This window comes from Castor canadensis, chromosome 17 (assembly GCF_047511655.1).
Source record: "Castor canadensis chromosome 17, mCasCan1.hap1v2, whole genome shotgun sequence".
NCBI classification, from domain to species: domain Eukaryota; kingdom Metazoa; phylum Chordata; class Mammalia; order Rodentia; family Castoridae; genus Castor; species Castor canadensis.
The window spans coordinates 60,613,281-60,634,004 of NC_133402.1; the positions used below are offsets into that span (position 1 = coordinate 60,613,281).

General features: G+C 40.5%; 1 protein-coding gene across 1 annotated transcript in view; it reads left to right on the forward strand.

The window, feature by feature from the left end:
* Clstn2 (calsyntenin 2) overlaps positions 1-20,724 on the forward strand; it is a 565,999-nt gene that overhangs the window by 208,614 nt on the left and 336,661 nt on the right. The window contains exon 2 of the mRNA XM_074060266.1: positions 7,817-7,939. Within this exon, the coding sequence (XP_073916367.1) occupies positions 7,817-7,939 (123 nt within the window). The remainder of the gene's footprint in view (positions 1-7,816; positions 7,940-20,724) is intronic.

Sequence of the window (20,724 nt, forward strand, 5' to 3'; positions counted from 1 at the left end):
TCCCCCCAGGGACGATCAAAGCAAAGAATGCAAATAGTATCTTAGTGTTTGTATAAAATAGTTTTGATCTTGTGAGCTTCAGAAAGGGTCTTAAGGACCCACAGGACGTCTGGCCGTATTTTGAGAACTGTTGTACTAGGTGAGGGATACAGATTTTTTAAAAAGAGCCAGCATCTTTCCCACTGTCTTGTAGAGGAAAGACACACGAGGACATTAATATCCCAGAATAGTCCTCCCTATGCTAGAGAGAACCAAAGTTATGGTAGAACAAGGAGGGGGCCTTAATTCAGTCTCAGCTCTATTGTGGAGCGGGATAAGGGAGGATCAGAATCCCTGACTTAATTGGAGCCTAAGCTGAGCTAAGTGGAGCAGGCAGGAGAACAGACATTTGGGTGAAACTGGGACCTTTTTATCTGACATTCTGTACCTAGAACTGAGCATGAGGATTACTTCGGTTATTTGGCTCGCATCCTTATTGTGATTGTGTATTTAGTCAGAGGAGGAAAGAGTGATTTTTTTTGCCTATTCTCTACCTCTGACATTCCTGACCTTCCCGGGATGGAGCTAGAGCTGAAGAAATGCAGATAAAAGTACACATAAATAAGAAGTGAAATTGGCCTGCCAGTGTTTTCTTTCTGAAGCATTGAAAAGCAGGAGAGCATTTTGCAATGAACATACTGTAAATCAGATAATTGCCATCCGTCATTCTGAACATCTCGGGATCTAAGGCATGAAATGGAATTTGCAATAAAAATGTATCACACACATTTGCTATCTTCTAGAACAAAGTTGATAGCATAAGCTGCAAAGATTTTAGTTATTAGTTTGCTAGAAGAGAAACAAAAATATGGTGATTCTCTTAGGTTAAGTGGAATTCACATAGTCCCATCAAATCTTCTCACTCAATTTGAACATAACATTTCAAACACTCTGTGGTGTGAGATGATTAGTTTGTGATGTTCCAAACTGGCTAGGATATAGTAGCCAGTTATTTAATCAAACACACACACATATATATGGTTAGTAAGGTATTTATTGTAAGTAAGGCATATATATAATATACATATATATATATATATATATATATATATATATATATATATATACTTCTAGCAAGCAATATGCATTACCTCTAATTAAATGATAAGGTCACCCTGTGATTTGGGAGGCACACCCTCTTTCTATCTGGGTAATATGTGATATCTATTCATTGAAATCAAAGCTTTGTTAAATATATCAGGTACTGAGCGTGCCAGGAAAGCAAAGGTGTGTTCACTTCATTTACCAATGACGTATGATGCCCTGAGTACTACATTAGGAAACGTGGACTTCATGACTAAGATGCTGCTCCTCAAGGAGGAGCACAGTTCATATTGAAGAGGGATGGGAAATAGCGAACAGCAAAGCAATAGTTCAGTGGCATGACAGCCTGTAGTACTGGGTGACACAAAGGTACAGAAAGAGGACACTGGGGAGGTAGAACTTCAGCCGAATCTAGAAGGATGGACAGGCGGAGTTGGGGGTAAGAAATACGAGGAGGGGGTAGATGCACATTAGAGCAAAGATACAAGTAATCGAGGGAGTTCAAGGCCAGGGTGGCCTCACCTAATCTTGTAGGAGAGCAGCTGAAGGACCTTAGCCTGAAAATTACCTAGACAAATATCCTGTCCCTCCCAAACAGAATAAATATTTTAAAAATGTGATTATAATTATCATAAGAATAATTTTATGCAAGAGAAAACACCCACCCAAACTAATACAAATAAAAATCTAGTGCTCGGTGGAAGAACTACTGAAGTTGTCACTTAGCAGCCACCCATACCAGGCTGATGAGTTAGGAAGGGGTGGCAGTGACTGGAGCAGGAAATTAGAGGGCCAGCCTCCATTCCTCTGCAGCTACCAGGGGTGCACCTCTTCTCACCACAAGTCCACTCCAAATTCCTGCATCTTCTGGAAGATTGGCTTCCTCTGACTTTAATGGTTTTTCCACTCCCCCGAACTATGAGTGATCATTGCATGAACACCAGCTCCAACTCCTTATAAACTTACATCTCAAGATTTCAAGTGCCCATCAACAAACAGGCTATAGTTTCTGGGCTTCATAAGTGATAGTTTCAAGATGCACTCAATTGGCCCAGCCAACAGCACACATTAATTTCTCCTGATCTAATATTCAGGCATCTCTACCAGGGGACCAAGTCAGAAGGGGAAGTATGGCACAGTAGGCAAAAGACCAGCTTGGCCTCTGGCATAATATATTTACTAGAGTGTGGTTAACCTCACTAATCATTGCAATCAGTGAAGCATATTTTTACTTTTGTCAAGGGAGCATTATTGGAGTTCTGAGGACTCAGGAGCTAGCAGTGACCAGAAGGGTTGAACTTTAGGTTGAAAGCAGAAAGATTCAAAGAGGAAATCATCAGCCACGAGGCTGTGCTGCTTGTGAAAAGCATTAACACACTTTTTCAGAGGTGGAAGCAGGAAGATGGTCGAGGAGCTCTCCTGAGAAATGCTTCTGTGCTCTAGTTAAAGGTGTATTGGGTGGCAAGTCCTAATTTCTGTGTAAATGGAGCAGAAATATCACACCGGTTTTCCCTCTGCATGAGTGCAAAGACACAGACCTTTTCCAGATACTGAAATATCCTGGAGAAGAGACAAGACAGAGGTAAGAAGCAGTCCTAAAGGTGGATGATGTGTGTGACAGAGCTCAGCACCCAGGAGGGTCTGCAGCAGACTAGCCACTACCTGATGAAGAGTGGACAAAAGATCAGTTTTCTGAAGTTACAAATGGAGCACAGCATGGACTGACTAGCCTCAGTCTACTGGAACAAAAAGGCAAAGCATTTTGTTCAGGGAGGGAACATCCCAGGAGGGGACTAAATAAGAAAAAAATGGTCAAGCCACAAGTATCCACACCAACTGTTTCTTCCTAGACAGGAGATGGTTCTCAGATTCTCATAAAGCCAGAATCTGGAAGTTGCTTCTGAATGATTTCTGTGCATGCCAATGAAACCTAGGTAATGTTCATGCTGCCTGATAATGCAGCCTTGTACTAGCCTGGCCCCTCAAACATAGTTCTTTAGCCAAACCTAACTGTTCACAGTGCCCCAGGGCAGACTAGCCTTCCCCCATTTAATTATATATATATATATATACACATATACATATGTCTATTTATGAACTGTCTATCTGTCCATCCCTCTATCTGTCTGCCTATCTATGTCTATGGGCTCTGTTCTTTCTGTTGATCTGTATTCCTATCTTTTTGTTAGTACCACACCATCTTGATTATGGTATCTTTGCAATAAGTCTTAAAATAGATAGTGTAAGTCTTCCAATTTTGTTCTTTTCAAAGTTATTTTAGCTAGGTCAAGTCTCTTATATTTTCCTGTAAAGTTTAAAAAGCTTATCCTTTAAAAAATCTTGCTGATATTTACAGCTTAACTATCAAGTCTAATGTATCACTAACACTGTCTGTCCTTCTATTAACTCCTCCCCAGGACTTTAAATTCTTTCAGGCATATGTTGGTTTTTTCAGTATACAGATCTTGCATGCATCTTGTGAAAATTATTACTAAGTGTTGCACAGGACTGGATGCTACCAGTATTTTTAATTTAAATTTTCAGTTGTTCACTGCTAGTACATAGAAATACCATTGATTTTTGCACACTGACTCTCTAGCTTGTGACCTTCCCAAACACTCTTGCTAGTTTTAATAGCATTTTTTTATTCCCATAGATTTTTTTAAAAATCGGTAACCATGTTCTCTGTGAATAAAGACAATTTTACTTTTTAATTTCCAAACTGATTTTTTTCTTCTTATTTTATTAAACTGGTTAGAACCTCATGTATAAAATGAATAAAAGTGGCGAGAGTGGACATTTTTGAATTCTTCCTGCTCTGAGGGCAAATATTCACTCTTTACCATAAAGTATCATGTTAGTTGCAGCTTTTGTAAAAGTCCTTTATCGAATTCTATTCCTTGTTTCTTGACAGTATCAATTACAAATGGATGTTAATTTTGTCAAATACTTTTTTCAAGAACTCTTTTCCCACTTTATTTCAATGTTTTCTGTACATTTTGGGTACCCCAAATACCTCTGAGCATCCAAGATCACACCTCAGCCATCCAGGAACATGACTGAGGTGGGGAACTTAAGAGTGTTCAGACACCAGTGGTAGGAATTTGCCTATATTACCTCATGCAATTTTCACAAATTCAGAGAAATAAGTATCTCCATTGTACAAATTAGGAATGAATAAGAGATGGAATGATTTAAAAGCTAAAAGATGATTGAGTTGTGGAAAAAAACCTCTGATTCATTACTCATTAAAAAGAAAAGGTAATCACTAAGTTCAGAAAAAGTAAGATATGCAAAGGAGGCTTCTTCCAAATGTTATGCCAGCTTAAATGAAGTGTGATTCAGCCACTCCAGGCAGGGAAAGAATAAAGAAGCCTGCTAATCTAGGTGGAAAGGATGCTGTTCTTAGGATGACCATCAAACCACTAAGAGGAAAAAGTAAGTCTTGTACAATACCTGGCTCCTCCATGTGTTTGTATTTCATAGTCAAAAAAATGTACATTTAAGTTATTGGTTTACAAACCTGAGGATTTGATCTGTAGACAAAGGATAGACTTAATTATGTTTATACATCAAAATGCAAATGTTTGTCAACCTTGCCAAAGCAAAAGTTCAGATAGGTCTGAAGGAAGTTGTAATGTGGGAGAAAAGTAAGAACATTTTAGCAATGTTAACATTCTTATTTTGCAATATGGGAATATTTTTTTTTACTTTTGGTGAGACTGGGGCTTGAACTCAGGGCTTCACACTTGCAAAGCAGGTATTCACAAAGCAGGTACTATACCACTTGAGCCACACATCCAGTTCATTTTGCTCTAGTTATTTTGGAGCTGGGGTCTCACACACTGTTTGTCCAGGCTGGCCTCAAATAGTGATCCTCCCAATCTCAGCCTCCCAAGAATTTAGGATTATAGGTGTAAGCCACCAGCATCTGGCTCAAAAGGGTAACATTTAAACCTCTGTGAGCCTCAGTTCCTCTTCTTCAAAATGAGATATAAAAACTTACCTAATGGGGTTTTTGTGAGGAAGAATCAATCTATGTTTGTAACGAGCCTAATAGGAAATAGGTACCCAAAGTAACTGTGGCAATGACAGTAGTAAAGGGAGTTCAGCCTGAGTTACGGTAGGAAACCAAGCCACCTCCACTTCAGAAGAGAGCAACCTCATCGTCAAGGTTAGACAGATGCTGGTTTTACCCAGAGGCAGGTCGTGAGTGTGAGTTATGAAAGGGCAGTCAGTGGCTCCAGCACAGAACACCTAAGTGGCAAGACAACCCTGTGAGTGACATCGCCATCCCCATTTTAAGGTTGAGGGGATAAAAACCCCAAGAGGCTGCCTGACTTACCTAGGACCAGCCAGAAGTGGCTGGGCTCGGGCTGAAACCAGGAATGGTGACTTTAGACTCCATTGCCTGCCGCTGAGCCAAGTGGCACCATGAATCTGAAACCCTGGGTGAGCAACTAGTGTATGCTCTGTACACATTTCTAATGAATAGGTCCCTAGGTTTAATTAAGGGGAAAAAAGATTAATCGTTTCTCTCAACAGCTGCAAATTATTTACATTGCATTTGTGTTGATAGCTAATAAAAGAGCAAAGGAGTGTGGGGACAGCCCAGGGTGGCTGTAATTTTTCCAGGGTCTATAATGAAGCATTGGACTGAATGCCAAACTGAGAGAGTAGATGAGCCTGCTGTCCTACACACTCCTGCAGTGGGCAGAGCTGCTCTCTGCCATGGGCATGATTCAGCCAGCAGAAATGGACCATAGGGGCCAAGACCTGAAACTGGCAAGGCATATATCCCTGTTCCACGAAACTACCTCTCAAGTAGTTGGTGATTGCTGGGTGAGGACAAGGATGGTGGCCCAGGGAGAGGCTACCACCAATCCTGCTCTTAATTGACCTTTTGGATGCTGAGGTAGGAAAGGGCAGGAGTCTCCTCAACAGAGTTGCTCTTAGTTCCATAAGCTCTGGCTTTACCATGGCTACTGAAATGTTTGTGATATAAAACATATGGTGTAATTTGTTTATGTATGTATGTGAATGTATTTGTGTATCCCTTTTGAAGATCATGCTGTTACAGGTTGAATTATTATCTTTGGGGTTTTTCACTTAATTAGTTACTAGCCATGTAGTCATTTGGGAAAGTCATACCTTGTGGAAGTCATTTCTGCATCATCTTCATAATGATCACAACTACCTCACAGGTTTCTGTGGGGAGTATTACACATGACTACATCTTTAAAACTGTGAAGCGGGGTGTGAGGTTTGGCATTGGAACAACTTTGAGAATTGTAGGGCTCCCTCTAACCTATTATTTTGGTTTTTTGTTATTGCTATTGGTTTTCTTGCAGTGCTGGTAATCAAACCCAGGGCCTCACACGTGCTAGACAAGCACTGTACTACTGAGCTACATTCCCAGCTCTTGTTATGTTGTTTCAAAAGCATCTGCTTTGCATTCAGACTTCTGTGAGAGTATTTGGGGAATTAAAAAAAGACTAAGAAGCTCACAGTTGAGTAAATTAACTTAATATTTTAGAGGAGTCACTCTTGATGCTTGTGTTGCGTCATTTCAATTCTCTAGTCATCATTAACACCTGTCACATGTATGTTATACTCACGCTAGGGTGGTCGTACAAAGTACCATCAACTAAGTATTTCAGAACAAGAGAAATGTATTGTCTCTCTCTCTACCGGAGACCACAAGTCTAAATTCAAGGTGCTAAGGCTCTAGGGAAGGATCTGGTCCAAGCTCCTCTCCTACTCTCTGGAAGTCATGGCTTATGGCAGCACAAATCATGTCCTCCCTTGTCTGTATGTCTGTCTCTGCATGTGAACTTCTTTTAATGAGGACACCAGTTACATTGGATCAGAACCTACCCTAGTGGCCTCCTTTTAACATGATTGCCTTTGTGAAGTCCCATTCTGCAAATATAGTTAAATTCTGAGATAGTGGGGAATCAGGACTCCAACCTATTTTTTTTTGTTGTTGGGAAGTAATTCAATAAGTAATGTATGTTAGATAGGGATTTTAAATGTATTCACTTTCATTAGATAGTGTATCATTCAATTGGCCAATTTATTGAAGAACAACTGAACTTGCTACATAGCTTAGATGATTTAAGTAGTCTTATAAATGATCAGAAAATGTTTGAATGTTTGTTTTATCTTTATAACAAGCATACACATTGGTGCTTCTACATATGTGTGTGTACAATAGATGCCTGTATACCAGATGCAGTCACAGCTCCTAAGAATGGATTCAATTAGGTTGAAGTCAGAAATCCTAGCATACACAGTTATAATTTGGTAGTCTGTTGATTGATAATGAACTCTAACCCTGTAATGTATATATATATTAGTATTTGAGAAATTAAGTTGTTAAAAGATTCTTAACAATATAATATAATATCTACCTACACTGGACATCCACAAACAGAAATGATGAGATTTTGGTAAGGTGAAAGAAGAGCAAAGCCTATGGTCTTTGATACCAAAGCTGCATTTGAGTGTTGGAGCTGCTCCTTACCATATGTCCGCCTGGGCTGAGTGGTTGAACCTCTCTCTGCACTTCTCTGAAGCTTCTCTGGCTACAAACTGGCTAACATGCTCTGCATTCCTCCTGGGGTCATCGGATAAGAGTCTGTGATTGCAGAAATGTACAGTATCAATATTGTTACGACTCCATTACTCACTTGCTGATCTTTTTGTTTGTTTGTTTTCTCTTTTTTGGTAGTCAACAAACACAAGCCGTGGATTGAGACATCGTATCATGGAGTTATAACTGAGAACAATGACACCGTCATTTTGGACCCGCCTCTGGTGGCCCTGGATAAAGATGCACCGGTTCCTTTTGCAGGTGAGATAACGGCTTAATATGGTTGGATTCTGCTCACTTTGGAGACATGCGATGAAACTTCCACAAAACCCAGGCTATGGTTATCAGGCCGTGTGTGTTGATCAGTCGATGGTGTTAAGACCGCATGCCTGCTCTTGTTCTGGTGTGGATTCCGTATCTGCTGGTGGTCGTTTTCCTTTACATCACTTTCAATGCAAGACTCCTCTGCTGAGATTTGATAAATTGTGGAAGTGATCCCTGACGTTGAAGAAGGTGGACTTGTGAAGTAATTAGGGAAATTGTCCCTTTAGAGAGATGACTCATAGACATGATAAAATGTGTGATCCACTGTCCCCATTACTCACTTATCATGGATAACTGGAGACTTGTAAATTGGTAGATTGTCAAGAAAAAGGGGGACATATAAAGGATCATTAAATATTTGCTGAGGGTAGGACAGGGTCCTGCCCTTGAGGGTAAATGTAGGTGTGGCTTTTGAAGAAGGAATTCAAGTTTGCCCTCTGTATCTTGGGGCTAGAGAACTTTCTGCTGTCATCAAGACTATCTCTGCTTTCTCCCTTGACCTCAGGAAGAGCAAGGGCTGTGTTCAGGACACTGCTATGTCACATGTTTCCATGGATTTGAGGACAGACAAGGAGATGGGTGCTGGCAGGGGTAGGAGGGATTGGACAAAAAATTTCTGAAGATGCCTGTATCATGGGTAATACTGTTAACATTTTATAACTGTCAGGAGAAAGACAGGAAAGTTAATGAAGGTTTTCAAGACTTTGAGAAGATTGCTTTATGATAGATGGATGCCAGGCAGACGCTTTCGCCATGCTGAAGTCCATTTTTTCTGACAGTTTTGTCTGCTACATGATGAGCTACTTGGACAGAAAAAAAATTGACTCTTTTTCACTTTTAAGCAATAAGCTCTGTGAGGGCCCTTTATCCATTATGGGACATTAGAAAGTAAGGAATGATGGGGTATGTGAAATTCAGCATTGTGTGATTATGTGATGTTAAACCTGTAAGCATTCTTGCAGAATGTTGGGGAGATACTCTTGATTCTCATAAGAAGGTTTTATCTTTATTCCATGTAGGATTATAACTACCAAGGGGGCACCTAACTGTGACTTGCATGGTGTTTAGAGTTGGGGCATTTTTATACATCTTCCAGATCTCCTCAATGGTCCCAGTCTGACTAAATGCCGTTTAGGACAAATCTCATGCATCTGTTCCATAAAAGATGAGCTATCACCAGGTCCACACCTGTAATGCTATGTACTTAGGAGGCTGAGATTGGGAGGATAGAGGTTTGAGGCCAGCCCAGGCAAACAGTTCATGAGACAATATCTCCAAAATAACCAGAGCAAAATGGACTGGAAGTGCTGCTCAAGCAGTAGAGAGCCTGCTTTGCAAGCATGAAGCCCTGAGTGCAGCCCTAGTCCCATCCAAAAGGAAAAAATGATGAGGAATCTTACCCAAACTTTTGCTAGCCTGGGAATGCTCTTCAATTTATTCCCTTTTGAGGAATGATATGATACTGGGGTTAACCAGCAATTCTTAGGAACACCTAGGAATGAGATTTTTATGCAAATATGAGAAAAATGCTTGGGTTATGCAAGTGTTTGGCTTAACATGTACTAAATAGAGACAGCATGTAGAAATTGGAAGATTAACATAAAAATCCAAGATTTTGGTTAACCTTGATGGAGGAAGTCTGAAATACAGAGCTGAGTCATGGCTTCACTCATGTTTGTCAGGGGACAGGCTCCCTCTGTGTAGACCAGGATGGCCTAGAACTTGCTTTGTAGCTCGGGCTAACCTCAAACCTGGGTTCATGCTGCCTCAGCCTCCCTTCATGGGCACACAACATGCCAGCACACCTGGCTTGCTTCCTTCTTTTTATATTTTATTGGCTGTGCAAAATGATGGATTTCATTATTTTCCTACATGTTTACAATGTACGTCAATCATATTCACCTCTCCATCACCTGCTCTTGTCTCCTGCCCCCTCCTCCCACACAGTCCCCCTTTTACTTTCATGTTTTTATGTAAATTCTAGTTCCACATATGAGAGAAAACATGCAGTATTTGTATTTATGAGTCTGACTTATTTGACTTAACATGATGATCTCCACTTCCATCCATCTTCCTAAAAATGGTATAATTTCATCTTCTCTCTCTCTTTTTTTTTTTTAGTAGTACTGGGGTTTGAACTCAGCACTTGCTAGGCAGATGCTCTACCATTTGAGCCACACCACCAGCCCAATTTCATTCTTTATGGCTGAATAATAGCTTATGGTTTATCACATTTTCTATATCTGTTCATGGGTTGATGGACACTAGTCTGATTTCATAGCCTGACTGTTGTGAATAGTGCTGCATGGGTGTGAAGGTACCTATCTCTATTGTATGCTGACATTGGATGTTTCAGGTGTATGACCAAAAGTGGTATAGCAGAGTCATATGGTAATTCCATTTTTAGTTTTTATGAGGCGCCTCCTTACTGATATCCCTTGTAGCTGCAGTAATTTGCATTCTCACCAACACTGTATAAGTGATGCCTCCACCCATTCCACATCTTCACCAGCATTTTATTTGTCATTTGTTTCCTCGAGAAAGCATACTGACTGGGATGAAATGAAATCTCAGTTTTTATTTGCATTTCCTTTATAGCTAAAGATTTTGAACATTTTTTTCATATATTCATTGGCCACTTATACTTCTTTTGAGAATTGTCTGTTCAATTCATTTGCTCATGAATTGTTTGGACTATTTGTTCTTTTGATGTTTAATTTCTTGAGTACCTTATATATTACAGGTATTAATCCCTTGTCAAATGAGTAGCTGGCAAAGATTTTCTCCCTTTCTGCAGGTTGTCTCTTCATTCTGGTAATTGTTTGCTTTGCTGTGCAGAAGCTTTTCAAGCTTGTATTTAATGCACTTCCATTGTTAATTCTTGCTATTATTTCATGAGCTATTTGGAGTCCTATTCAGAAAGCCGTTACTTATACCTGTATCTTGAAGTGTTTTTGGGTAACAGTTTCAAAGTTTCATGTCCTACATAAATGTCTTTGATCTGTTTTGAGTTTATTTTTGTCCAAGGTGAGATACAGGGATCTCGTTTCAGTCTTTTAGGTGTGGATATCCAGTTTTTCCAGCACCATTTGCTGAAGAGGCTGTCTTTTCTCCAATGTCAGTTTTTGGCACCTATGTCGAGAATCAGATAGCTGTAGCTGGATTGGGTTGGTTTCTCTCTGCAGACCAAGCGTGTGCTCCAGCTTCCCCAGGCCTCTTCTCTCACAGCTGCAGGGCCTCTCCTTCAATCTTTCATTGAATGCTTGACCTCTCTTTCAAATGTAACAGAGTAAACTAATGGCAAAGGAATGGGAAGTAAATGGATGCCATTAAGTCATTTTCACTGTAGTGTGGCTAACACTTTAAAAGATGAAGAATGTGCCCAGCTATTCATTAGTTCTACCCTTAATCTAGCCCTGTTCTCATCCAATAGTGAGCAGGGAAACGGAAGTCTATAGTAAAGTTACAATCTCTCTAATATACAGTCTGCAATAGAAAAAAAAACATTTCTAGCAAATCTGATACTGTATTTGCAAAAGATTAATTAACTTTCTTGATTGTAGGGCTGAAGGCCAATTAAGAATTTCACCTATAGATTTACCAAAGGGTTTCCTAATTCGTGAATCCATGAAGTGCCTTTAAACTTGAATTTGTATTCTCACCATTGCATTTGCCCACAGTTGTTCAGACATGTTTTGAAACTAAGATTTGCTTCTAAGCCAAGCCCTCAGTAGTTATTTCTAACTAAAGACAATTTCTATAGCCCACCTGTTATTTGCAGCTGCCTTAAAAAAATCTAGCTTAATGCATCAAAATATAATCTGCCCAGCTCTTAAGAGTAAAAAAAAAAGGTGCTTTTTAGAATGGCCAAAGCTATTTTTCTCAGTGTTATTTATGATCAACTCTAAGACAGGACACAGGCACTAGCCATCCATCCATGCTGTGGGCGTTTATTTTAAAACATCTATCTTAAAAAGAAAATACTGAAGATTTATTTCAGATTCCTATCATTCTCATAAAATTGAAAAATTCATATCTGCCAGCTCCATCACTACTGGAAGTCAACTGAAGCTCTTAGACCTTCTTATCAACTGCTCATGCATTGGGGGTCATTTTCCCCAAGCCTTTCACTGGGTCTTTATTTCCAGTTTAGCCTGTGAGCTGTAAGCTCTGTGGAAGATTGTTTCCTCTATATTATTTTTGCTGGGTCTTGTTTCTCTTATCTCTCCCCTACCCCATGTTATAAACCATTATTATTGTATGGGAAATTTTTTTCTTTTTTTCTTCTTTTTTTTTGGTAGTGGTACTAGGGTTTGCATTCAAGGCTTTTGTGCTTGCTAGACAGGTGCTCTACCACTTCAGCCATGCCTCCAGCCTTTTTTCTCTGGTTATTTTTGAAATAGTGTCCCATTTTTTGCCCAGGCTGGCCTGGATCTCCATCCTCCTATTATATACTCCCCACATAGCTGGGATAACAGGCATGCACCACCAGGCATGGCTATTGGTTGAGATAGCTCTCCAGAACTTTTGCCAGTATTGTCCTTGTGTTGTGGCAATATTGTCAGAGGAGAAACCAAGCAACACTCGGAGGAGTGGAGAACTCAGATTTTAATTTTTATGCTAGCGGGCCCAGACGTGTACCTATGTCTGAGCCCCGAACAAAGGATTCACAGGATATTTAAAAGGCAGTGCAGGGTATCAGGTTACAAGGAATGTGCTCTCCCATAAAGTAAGGCTAGTAGTGGGTTAGAGACCTAAGGTTTAGATAAGAGCAGCGGGGGAGGCCTGCTTTGGAAAGTTTATTTACATGTGGAGACAAAGGAAGGCAGGAATGGGTGCTTATCTCTGCATGGTGCCTTTCATCTTGGTCCCAAACTTTTGCATGGCTCTAATGGGCAATTCCTCACAGCTCTGTCCGAGGTTACAGCTTTTAATTGACAGTTTACCATGTTTTACAACCCTGTTTCAAGGCTATCTTCCTCTTCACTTGAACTATGAACTTCCTGATTTCAGTTTCCAAGTAGCTAGGATAACAGGCATGAGCCATAGGTGCTCAGCTAGGAAAAATTCTTAACCTAGATTCTGCTAAAATATCATTTAGAATCATATGCAATCTCAAGTGACTTTCATTTAAATAAAAACCATGAAGTGTTGATTATGGAAAATGTAGAACATATAGTAAAATACAACATATATGCTTTTCTACCACCAGAGAGAAGCTCTTTCAGCCTTTCAGTATATTCCCTTTTAGTCATTTTTTCTAATCTTTTTTCATAAAAATTGTGATCATGCCTCATATTTAATATTAAAATTTAATATTAATATTGTTTGGTTAAATTATATGACTACTACTATAAATAACAAATAAAAGAAATTATTTAAATCAATTCAATTAATTCTGATACTGAACTTCATTTTCCAAGAAAATAAAGAAAATATACAATTTTAGTAATTATTCTTCTGCTACCAACTAAGTGACTGTGTGATATTCTACTCAATGCTTAGTGAATATTCCGTACTTTAACATTCTCTTATTGTTAGCCCATTTGCCTGTTTCCAGTTCTTTCTTTCTTATAACCTATACCAACATTTCAGGTTCTATTGGAATGAGCTGATCAAAGGTTTTCAAGGTCCTGAAAAATCACATCCCAGAAAGACTGTGTGGCTCACATTGAGTACAATATGGTGGAATGGTTGATAAGAATAGCTTTACTGTAAAATAATATAAGGTTCCCAGGGTTGTTTTGGTGATATTTAAAGAATATCTGTGAGGTATGTCACAATGATTCAAATGTGGTGGAAATTTAATAAATTTGAGTTTCTTTCTCCAGTCCCTCCTCCCTGCTCATTTCATAGAAGAGATACCTAACTCACGCCAAGGCAGAGCAACTTTCCAACTATCCCAGGGCAGGCCAAGCCAGCATGGGCAAGGACTGGAGCCAGGCTTCTCACCCTCTATGCTAAGTTCCTGTCCCTCTGACTCTGCCTTTTTGATCCTTGCCTCACCTGATCAGGAAAACCTCCCTCAGTCTTCAGCCAAGTCTATGATACTTGACTCAATTCTCAACTCAGAGTCTAAGCTCTGTAGACTAGACCTTCTTAGAGAATAAGATACATAGAAATCCTTGAGTAATAATGGAAATTCTGTCTATGGCATGGCAGAAAATGATAATGAAAGCAAGCTGGGCACACTGTGAACTTATGAATTTCTACATGTGCCCCACCGAGGCCTGTTAGGAGACTGTGGCGACTTTTAAATTTGAAGGGAATTGGATTGCCTTTCAGAGATAATAGAGCTGCTCATTTGTCTACATTGGGCCAGTCTGGACATGTCTTTTGTCAGGACAGGCTGCAAAGGATGATCAGGCGTAATTGGCTGGCTTCTCAGCCTGGGTGAGTCTCTAAAGTCTGCCCAGAAAATTGCCTGGGACATGATTTGGCCTGGTTTGAATAGCTGGTTACAGTACTGGTAGCTGCTGGGGCTTCTCTTTCTCCCTGGTTTGCTCCATTTGTTTGCCTGTTCTGCTAAGTGCCATCTGTGCACCTGCCTCCCTATTCCAGGGGCCTTGTTCCTGCCAGGGACCCACTAGAAGCCTAATGGCAGACAGAGATCCTCCCAGGCTCCATATAGCCATGGTGTCTGATGGTTACTAGGAAAGGCAGAGGGTATAAACAGTTACAGACATTTTTTGTTTTAATTTTGAAACTTTTTCAAGAATCAACATTTAAAATTGTCATTTGAAATTAATCATTGTATGTTTTTTTCATATAGAATGGGTATATAGGTATATATTGTGGAATGGCTAAATCTGGCTAATTAACAAATGTATTACCTTGTGTGGCTATCATTTTAGTGGTGATCGGGCATTGCATCCCCTTTCAAGAATATATCATCAATTAAAGTCACCTAGCTGTGCAAGAGACATCTTGAATTGTATTCCTCCTATCTAACTATAATCAAGTGTTCTCTGACCAACCTCCTCTCCACTACCACCCCAGTTTTTGGAACTACATTATATTCTCTACTTCTATGGGACCAACATTTTTGGATTCCATGTATGAGTGAGGTCATGCAGTATTACCAGATACACATGATTTTATATCTAGGTTCTGCCAGTTACTGGCTTTAAAATCTCAGAAAATTCACTGAACTCTAAGGTGGCAACTTAAAATTGTGGGGGGTGGGGAATCATAGGATCTAATTCTGGGGTTAATACGTAGATTAAATAAGATATTAATGCAACGTGCCTAGAATCCCTTCTGGCAGCGAGAAGATAGCCAATAAATCATAGTTCTGATAATCATGAAAAAGGTAGTAATGAAAGTCATCAGAAAAATTGTCATTATCAATTAAGCCACGAGGTTTTGCTTCATTTTTGATTGATTACAATGGTGTAATTACCATTAATGTGATGATGGTGGAAAAGGGAAGAAAACTAAGTCTAGAGTTTGTTCTAAGGCTTTATCTGGTCACCCAGTGGTACCATTAAGTTACGTTGCATTGTTACTCGGTTATGTGATGATGTGGAGATAATTAGCCAAATAGTGTAGGAGAAAAGTAGTATGAAAACGGTGTACAACTCTATAAATAAATATCCATTAGTTGGCAGTAAATTTCCTTTTATTCTACCTGTAATTTATCCCTGTGGAGTAATCTACTACTTTCAAGATATATTTTCAGACTCTTGCAAACCTTTTGCCCTTTTATTGTAAACACATTTTATTATAAACACACACACACACACACACACACACGGTACCAGCCACACTGCACACACAAAACTACACCCAATCTTTACTAACTTGTATAAAAGGGAAGTCAGCTTCTATGATCCTATTTTAAAAATAAGGAGATTGAGATTTAGGGAAATTTTGTGAACTCTTCAAGTTCATTAGTTGCGGGGATCAGCTCTGTCACTCAAGTCCAGACTCTCAGACTTCAGGTTTTGCCTTCTCTCTCCTCTGCTAGTTGTCCAAGATGGGAGACTTATCTCATGGGCCATAGGAGATGTGTGTGGTACCCAAACAGCATTAAAGTATCCTGAGTCCCAAGCAATGTTTTCCCTTCTTGAAATTCTCTTTCCACCTTTCTGATTATGTCAAGGAGAAATCTTGGGAGGTTTAAGACATCTTCAACACCTCTCTAACACTTGGTAATTTCTCATTTTGGCAAAGCAGGAGCAATTTCTGTCACAGAGCCTTCTGTAGGCAACAACTCTGAGCTAGGATGTTAATAACAATCATTTTTATTTAGGTTACTCTATTTGAAGCAATAAGTTGATGACTATTAATTTCTGTTATTCTTTTTTTAAATAAATTCATTTGAGTTTCTAAAACTTTCTATGTAAAAAGTATAAGTAAATAAGTATTTAGGTAGTATCTACCTGGAAGCAGCAAAAACCATGGAAGGTTATCTATAATTGAGCATCACATGGGGTATGATGGAATACCTGCTTCTAAAAGTAAGTCCCTTATCCAATGCCCTCAGGACTACCTGCAGCCACCCAGCCATCTTCAGTCCAGCCTGCCTTATGACTCTCCAATTTCTAGTCCTGGCAGCAGAAGAGCCACCTCTGTCAGCTTCACAGTAGACTGTTTGGGGTCATTCAAGTGGGCCATCTGGCAGGATTCCCCAGGAATCCCCCTTTCCTCTCTGAGAAGTCACTGGTTTCAACCAGGGCTCGAGCCTTAGTCCTTGCTTGTAGAGAATTGTGTTTAAACCCATCTGAACTCCACAATTGGGGCCACTTCCTCAAACCTCATAGAGTTCAAATCTAGCATAAGTCAGGAAAATGTGAACTAATGTCTATTCGTCTAAGTACATGTGAAAATCACTAAAAGGAAAGAATAAAGTAGAATCAACCCACTCTCCTAAAACTCTGCTCAACTTCCTTTCTATTTCTGTATAAATACATTTTCAAAAAATTAATTTGGGGCATTTGTCTTTTCACTGCTCAGACATTTCCTAAACTGATTACAACTTATTAAAATATATTACTTAAGTCCTAGCATAACTATACTGCACACAAACATACTGTAATTTATTTAACAATTCCCATATTTTCAGATATTTAGGCTGTGTTCATTTTTTTAAAAAAGTAGCTTCTTCCATGGTCAAGTTGTATGAAAAATCTTTCTTAAGCAAGCATCATAGTCAGGTTTTATTTTGTGGTTTAGTTCATAGAGAGTAAATAAAAACAGATGTGTTCTTTCAGTGATGGATTGAGATTGTATCCTCAGATGTTTTGTTGGTGCAATGTGTGATTGTCCAATTTAATGGCAGCTGGTAGGGTTCAAATTAGAGAGGGAGGATGGGAAGTCACATTCCCACACCTGTCTGAGCCTGTCTGAGAGTGCCCAGTCTTCATGCCTTCAGACTCCAGGCCTCTCCTTCTGTAACAGTCTTCATAATCAGGTCTGACTCTGATCTAAGGACTCCCAGTTGCAGGCAGGGAGTGACTTAACTCCTGGGAGTGTTACAGAAGTTGCATTAAAGCTGAAAACAATTGAGGGGTGAAGGGGCAACAGGCAGTGAACAAGTCAGAAGACCTGGTCAAGGTGATCTCTGGATAGGGTGACAATGGAAGGTCCATCTGTAGCATATCCCACCCCCAATGCAAGGCCGTTGCATTGGCTGTACCCATGGGCCTGATTCTGTGGGTGCTGAAAGGGTCTGCTAGGCCAACTGGGACAACCCATCCCTGCTGCATCCATCACTCTGAAATTAAAATACTGATTTGGCTCTGCTCCTTCATTCTCTGTTTCCTCCCAGTTTGGCAGCTTCCAGCCTTGACAGTGATTGATAAGAAGTTGGGGGAGAGGGGGTTGGGGACCTCTCAGGCCAAACGTCACAAGAGGCACAGCATTCACTCCCAATTCTTCATTTTCATAATTTTTATTTCCTTTCCTTATCTGCTGATGACCTTCAGCCCAAGAGGCAGATCTCAGCTCCACTGGAGCACTCTGGGGCCATTCAAATAATCCCTGAGCCCAGAAGAATAAAGCACAAAGCCCTTGCTTGTATTGCTGAGAAATGAAAAATAAACAAACAAAAAAAATAGCAACAATAATAAAATGCCCACATTTCTCCTGCAATGGAGATTTCCACCCCTCTCCAAGGTGGAGATGCTGGCAGGAAAGAGAATAAGAAGCTTCTCTGACCCTCTGCTGCCCATGTGTTCAGTGCCTCTGCCTTGGGTTTTTCTCTCATCTGTAACAAATCTTTCCAAATCTTCCCTCTCATGAATTATCCCCTTTCCTTCCCCACTAATAATTTTCTCTGAGTGTCCCTGAAGCTGCTTTGTCTGTGTAGCCTCTTTAACTTGGTCTTTTTGTGTTTTTGTTTTGCATTCTCTCATGTTCAAGTCCCTGTGCATCCTTGTTGTGTGGCAGCTCAGCCTTGGGGAGATTCCAATGGCTCATCTCACCTGAAAGATTCCACTGTTCACTTCTCTTCCATTATGTTCTATGCTTAAACCTGGTGGCCAATCCTCTCCATAGGAACCTAGCTGGAAAGAGTTTGTTGGCAGCATCTGTAGAGTTGTGTTGTGTGGTCAGAGGTGGACTCAAGGGCAGGAAAGCTGCAGAGGAAAGATGACAGAGCTTCCTCCAAGGGGGCATCCAGAGGAAGGACTCAGCCAGAGTACAGCAGAAGAAGGACAAGGACAGGTAGTAGTCAGCCAAGAAGGAATAAGAGGATGAAGGTCTCAGGCAAATACCTACAAAGGGCCTGGGCAACACAGTCTGACTGGTGGTAGAGGTGAGGAAAGGGGCTTGCAAGGGCTGTCACTCCCATCCATTGTTGACCCTAGGGTTCTGGGATTTTTTCAATGGAAAAACTCTTTCATGGAAGGTCCTGCTCTAGTTCAAATTCATATTTAAGGCATAACCAGTGGACCATTCTCCATGAACAAGGTTAAATGAAAGGCACATTCAGGAAGGTTTGCTTGGGACCGGAAGGTGTCCTGGGACACACAACTTTCAGTGCTGAAGCTAGGCAAATCCTCATAGACAAGAGTGAGTTGGTCAACCTAACAGGACAGAAGTAAAGCCCCAGGATAAAATGCTTGAGCACTGGCTCTAGGAAATAGCTTGAAAGAATTCCTCGAATGTAGGCATTTCAAGGTTTCTGGGACCCTGAGTTAATGACAATGGTACACTAAAACAATATGAAAAGTGAACAATGAAGTGAAAAATAATAGCAGAACTGCTGCCAGCCCATATGGTAACTGTGCAAATTGCAAGCAGGTTCTCCTTCTTACTGATGGACACTATCCCACTGCAGAGCACATAGTTTGGCAAGTGGAAAAAGGGATAGATTCTAGCCCCTACTCATCCCTTCAGTTCTGCATCCTTGTACAGAAAACAACTAGCACACAACAGCACTGAAAATTAGCTAGCATTTATTGTTACTCCATACTAGACACTATATTACAATCACTGTGTCATTTAATTTTTACAACAATCCTCTGAAATCGGTATTATCATTATCTCTATTTTGTAGGAGAGATTGAGGTTAAACCAGATTATATAGTTTGTCCAGCACACAGTAGTAATGAAGGTGTAAATTCCAACACAGATGTCTCACTTAAGCACTGCTGCTCCGTAACAGCCATCCTCCAACTTAGGAGCATATCAGACAGTATCCATTTATCCTTTCCAGTTGGTCTACCTATTGATCTGACAGCTCTACTAAGCAGAGCCAAGCTCAATGGATCCTCACAGTGCTTGCTTGTTCATGTGTCTACAGGTAACCAGTGGGTAGGTTGGAGGCAAGTTGGTTTAGTATGACAATGGTCTCCTCCGAGCATTCTTTCAGCAGGCTAGCCTGGGCATGTCCCGGTCATGATCACAGAGAAGCAAAAAACATGCAAGCAGTTTTGCAAGCAGCTATTTATGACAAGTTTGGTTTTGCCCCACTTGCCACATGGTCACCCCCAGAGTCAGTGTAGAGTTGTACTACAAAGGACACAGAGGGATGACATTGGAGTCACCCATTCTATCACAGCCTGCCTGTAAATCACAACTCTTCACGTCCCCTTTCCATGCAAAGTATACTCGTCACTATCCTAGGACCTCTGAAGTTGTGTCCAGTCATGGCATCTAGCTTGAAACCTGATTTTGTGATCCTTATGAGGATTGGATACAGTGAATCTTGATCCAGACGCCTGTGAATTAAAAAGATCTTCCCAAGTGGAGGAAAATCCCACTAAACAATCCCATTCAAAAAGCAGAAGAATGGAAGGCATACAGCAACCACTAGCCCTTCTCATATCATGTTGGAAAGATGTGGTCCCCTCATTTTGAGGGTGATTCTGCTTTTAGGAGGGCTCCCCCATCCGTTGTTCTCTACTGCTCCCTGTGAACCAGATCCATGCAGCTCCAAACTTGAAGAAAGCCCGGAATGTCAAGGACTCCAAATCTCTATTTGTGCTCTATTGGCAAGTATGATACAAATTTGCTTACGGTGTTTTTCTCATTTACTGCTCCCGTGGCCAAATTCCAAGTCTTATAACCCAGGCCCTCTGCCCCACTGTGATTGGACTTAGTGTAGGCACTTGATTTGGTGCCAATAAATAGTAATAACCTGTGGCTTGCTCCCTGGATTAAAAAGATGGAAGAGGCCAGTTGGCTTCCTGCTTGAATGCTGAGGGGCCAAGGGACCTGGGTTGCTGACGAGACTGCCATGAGCACAAATGTCAGCAGTGAGAGAAGCAGGCAGA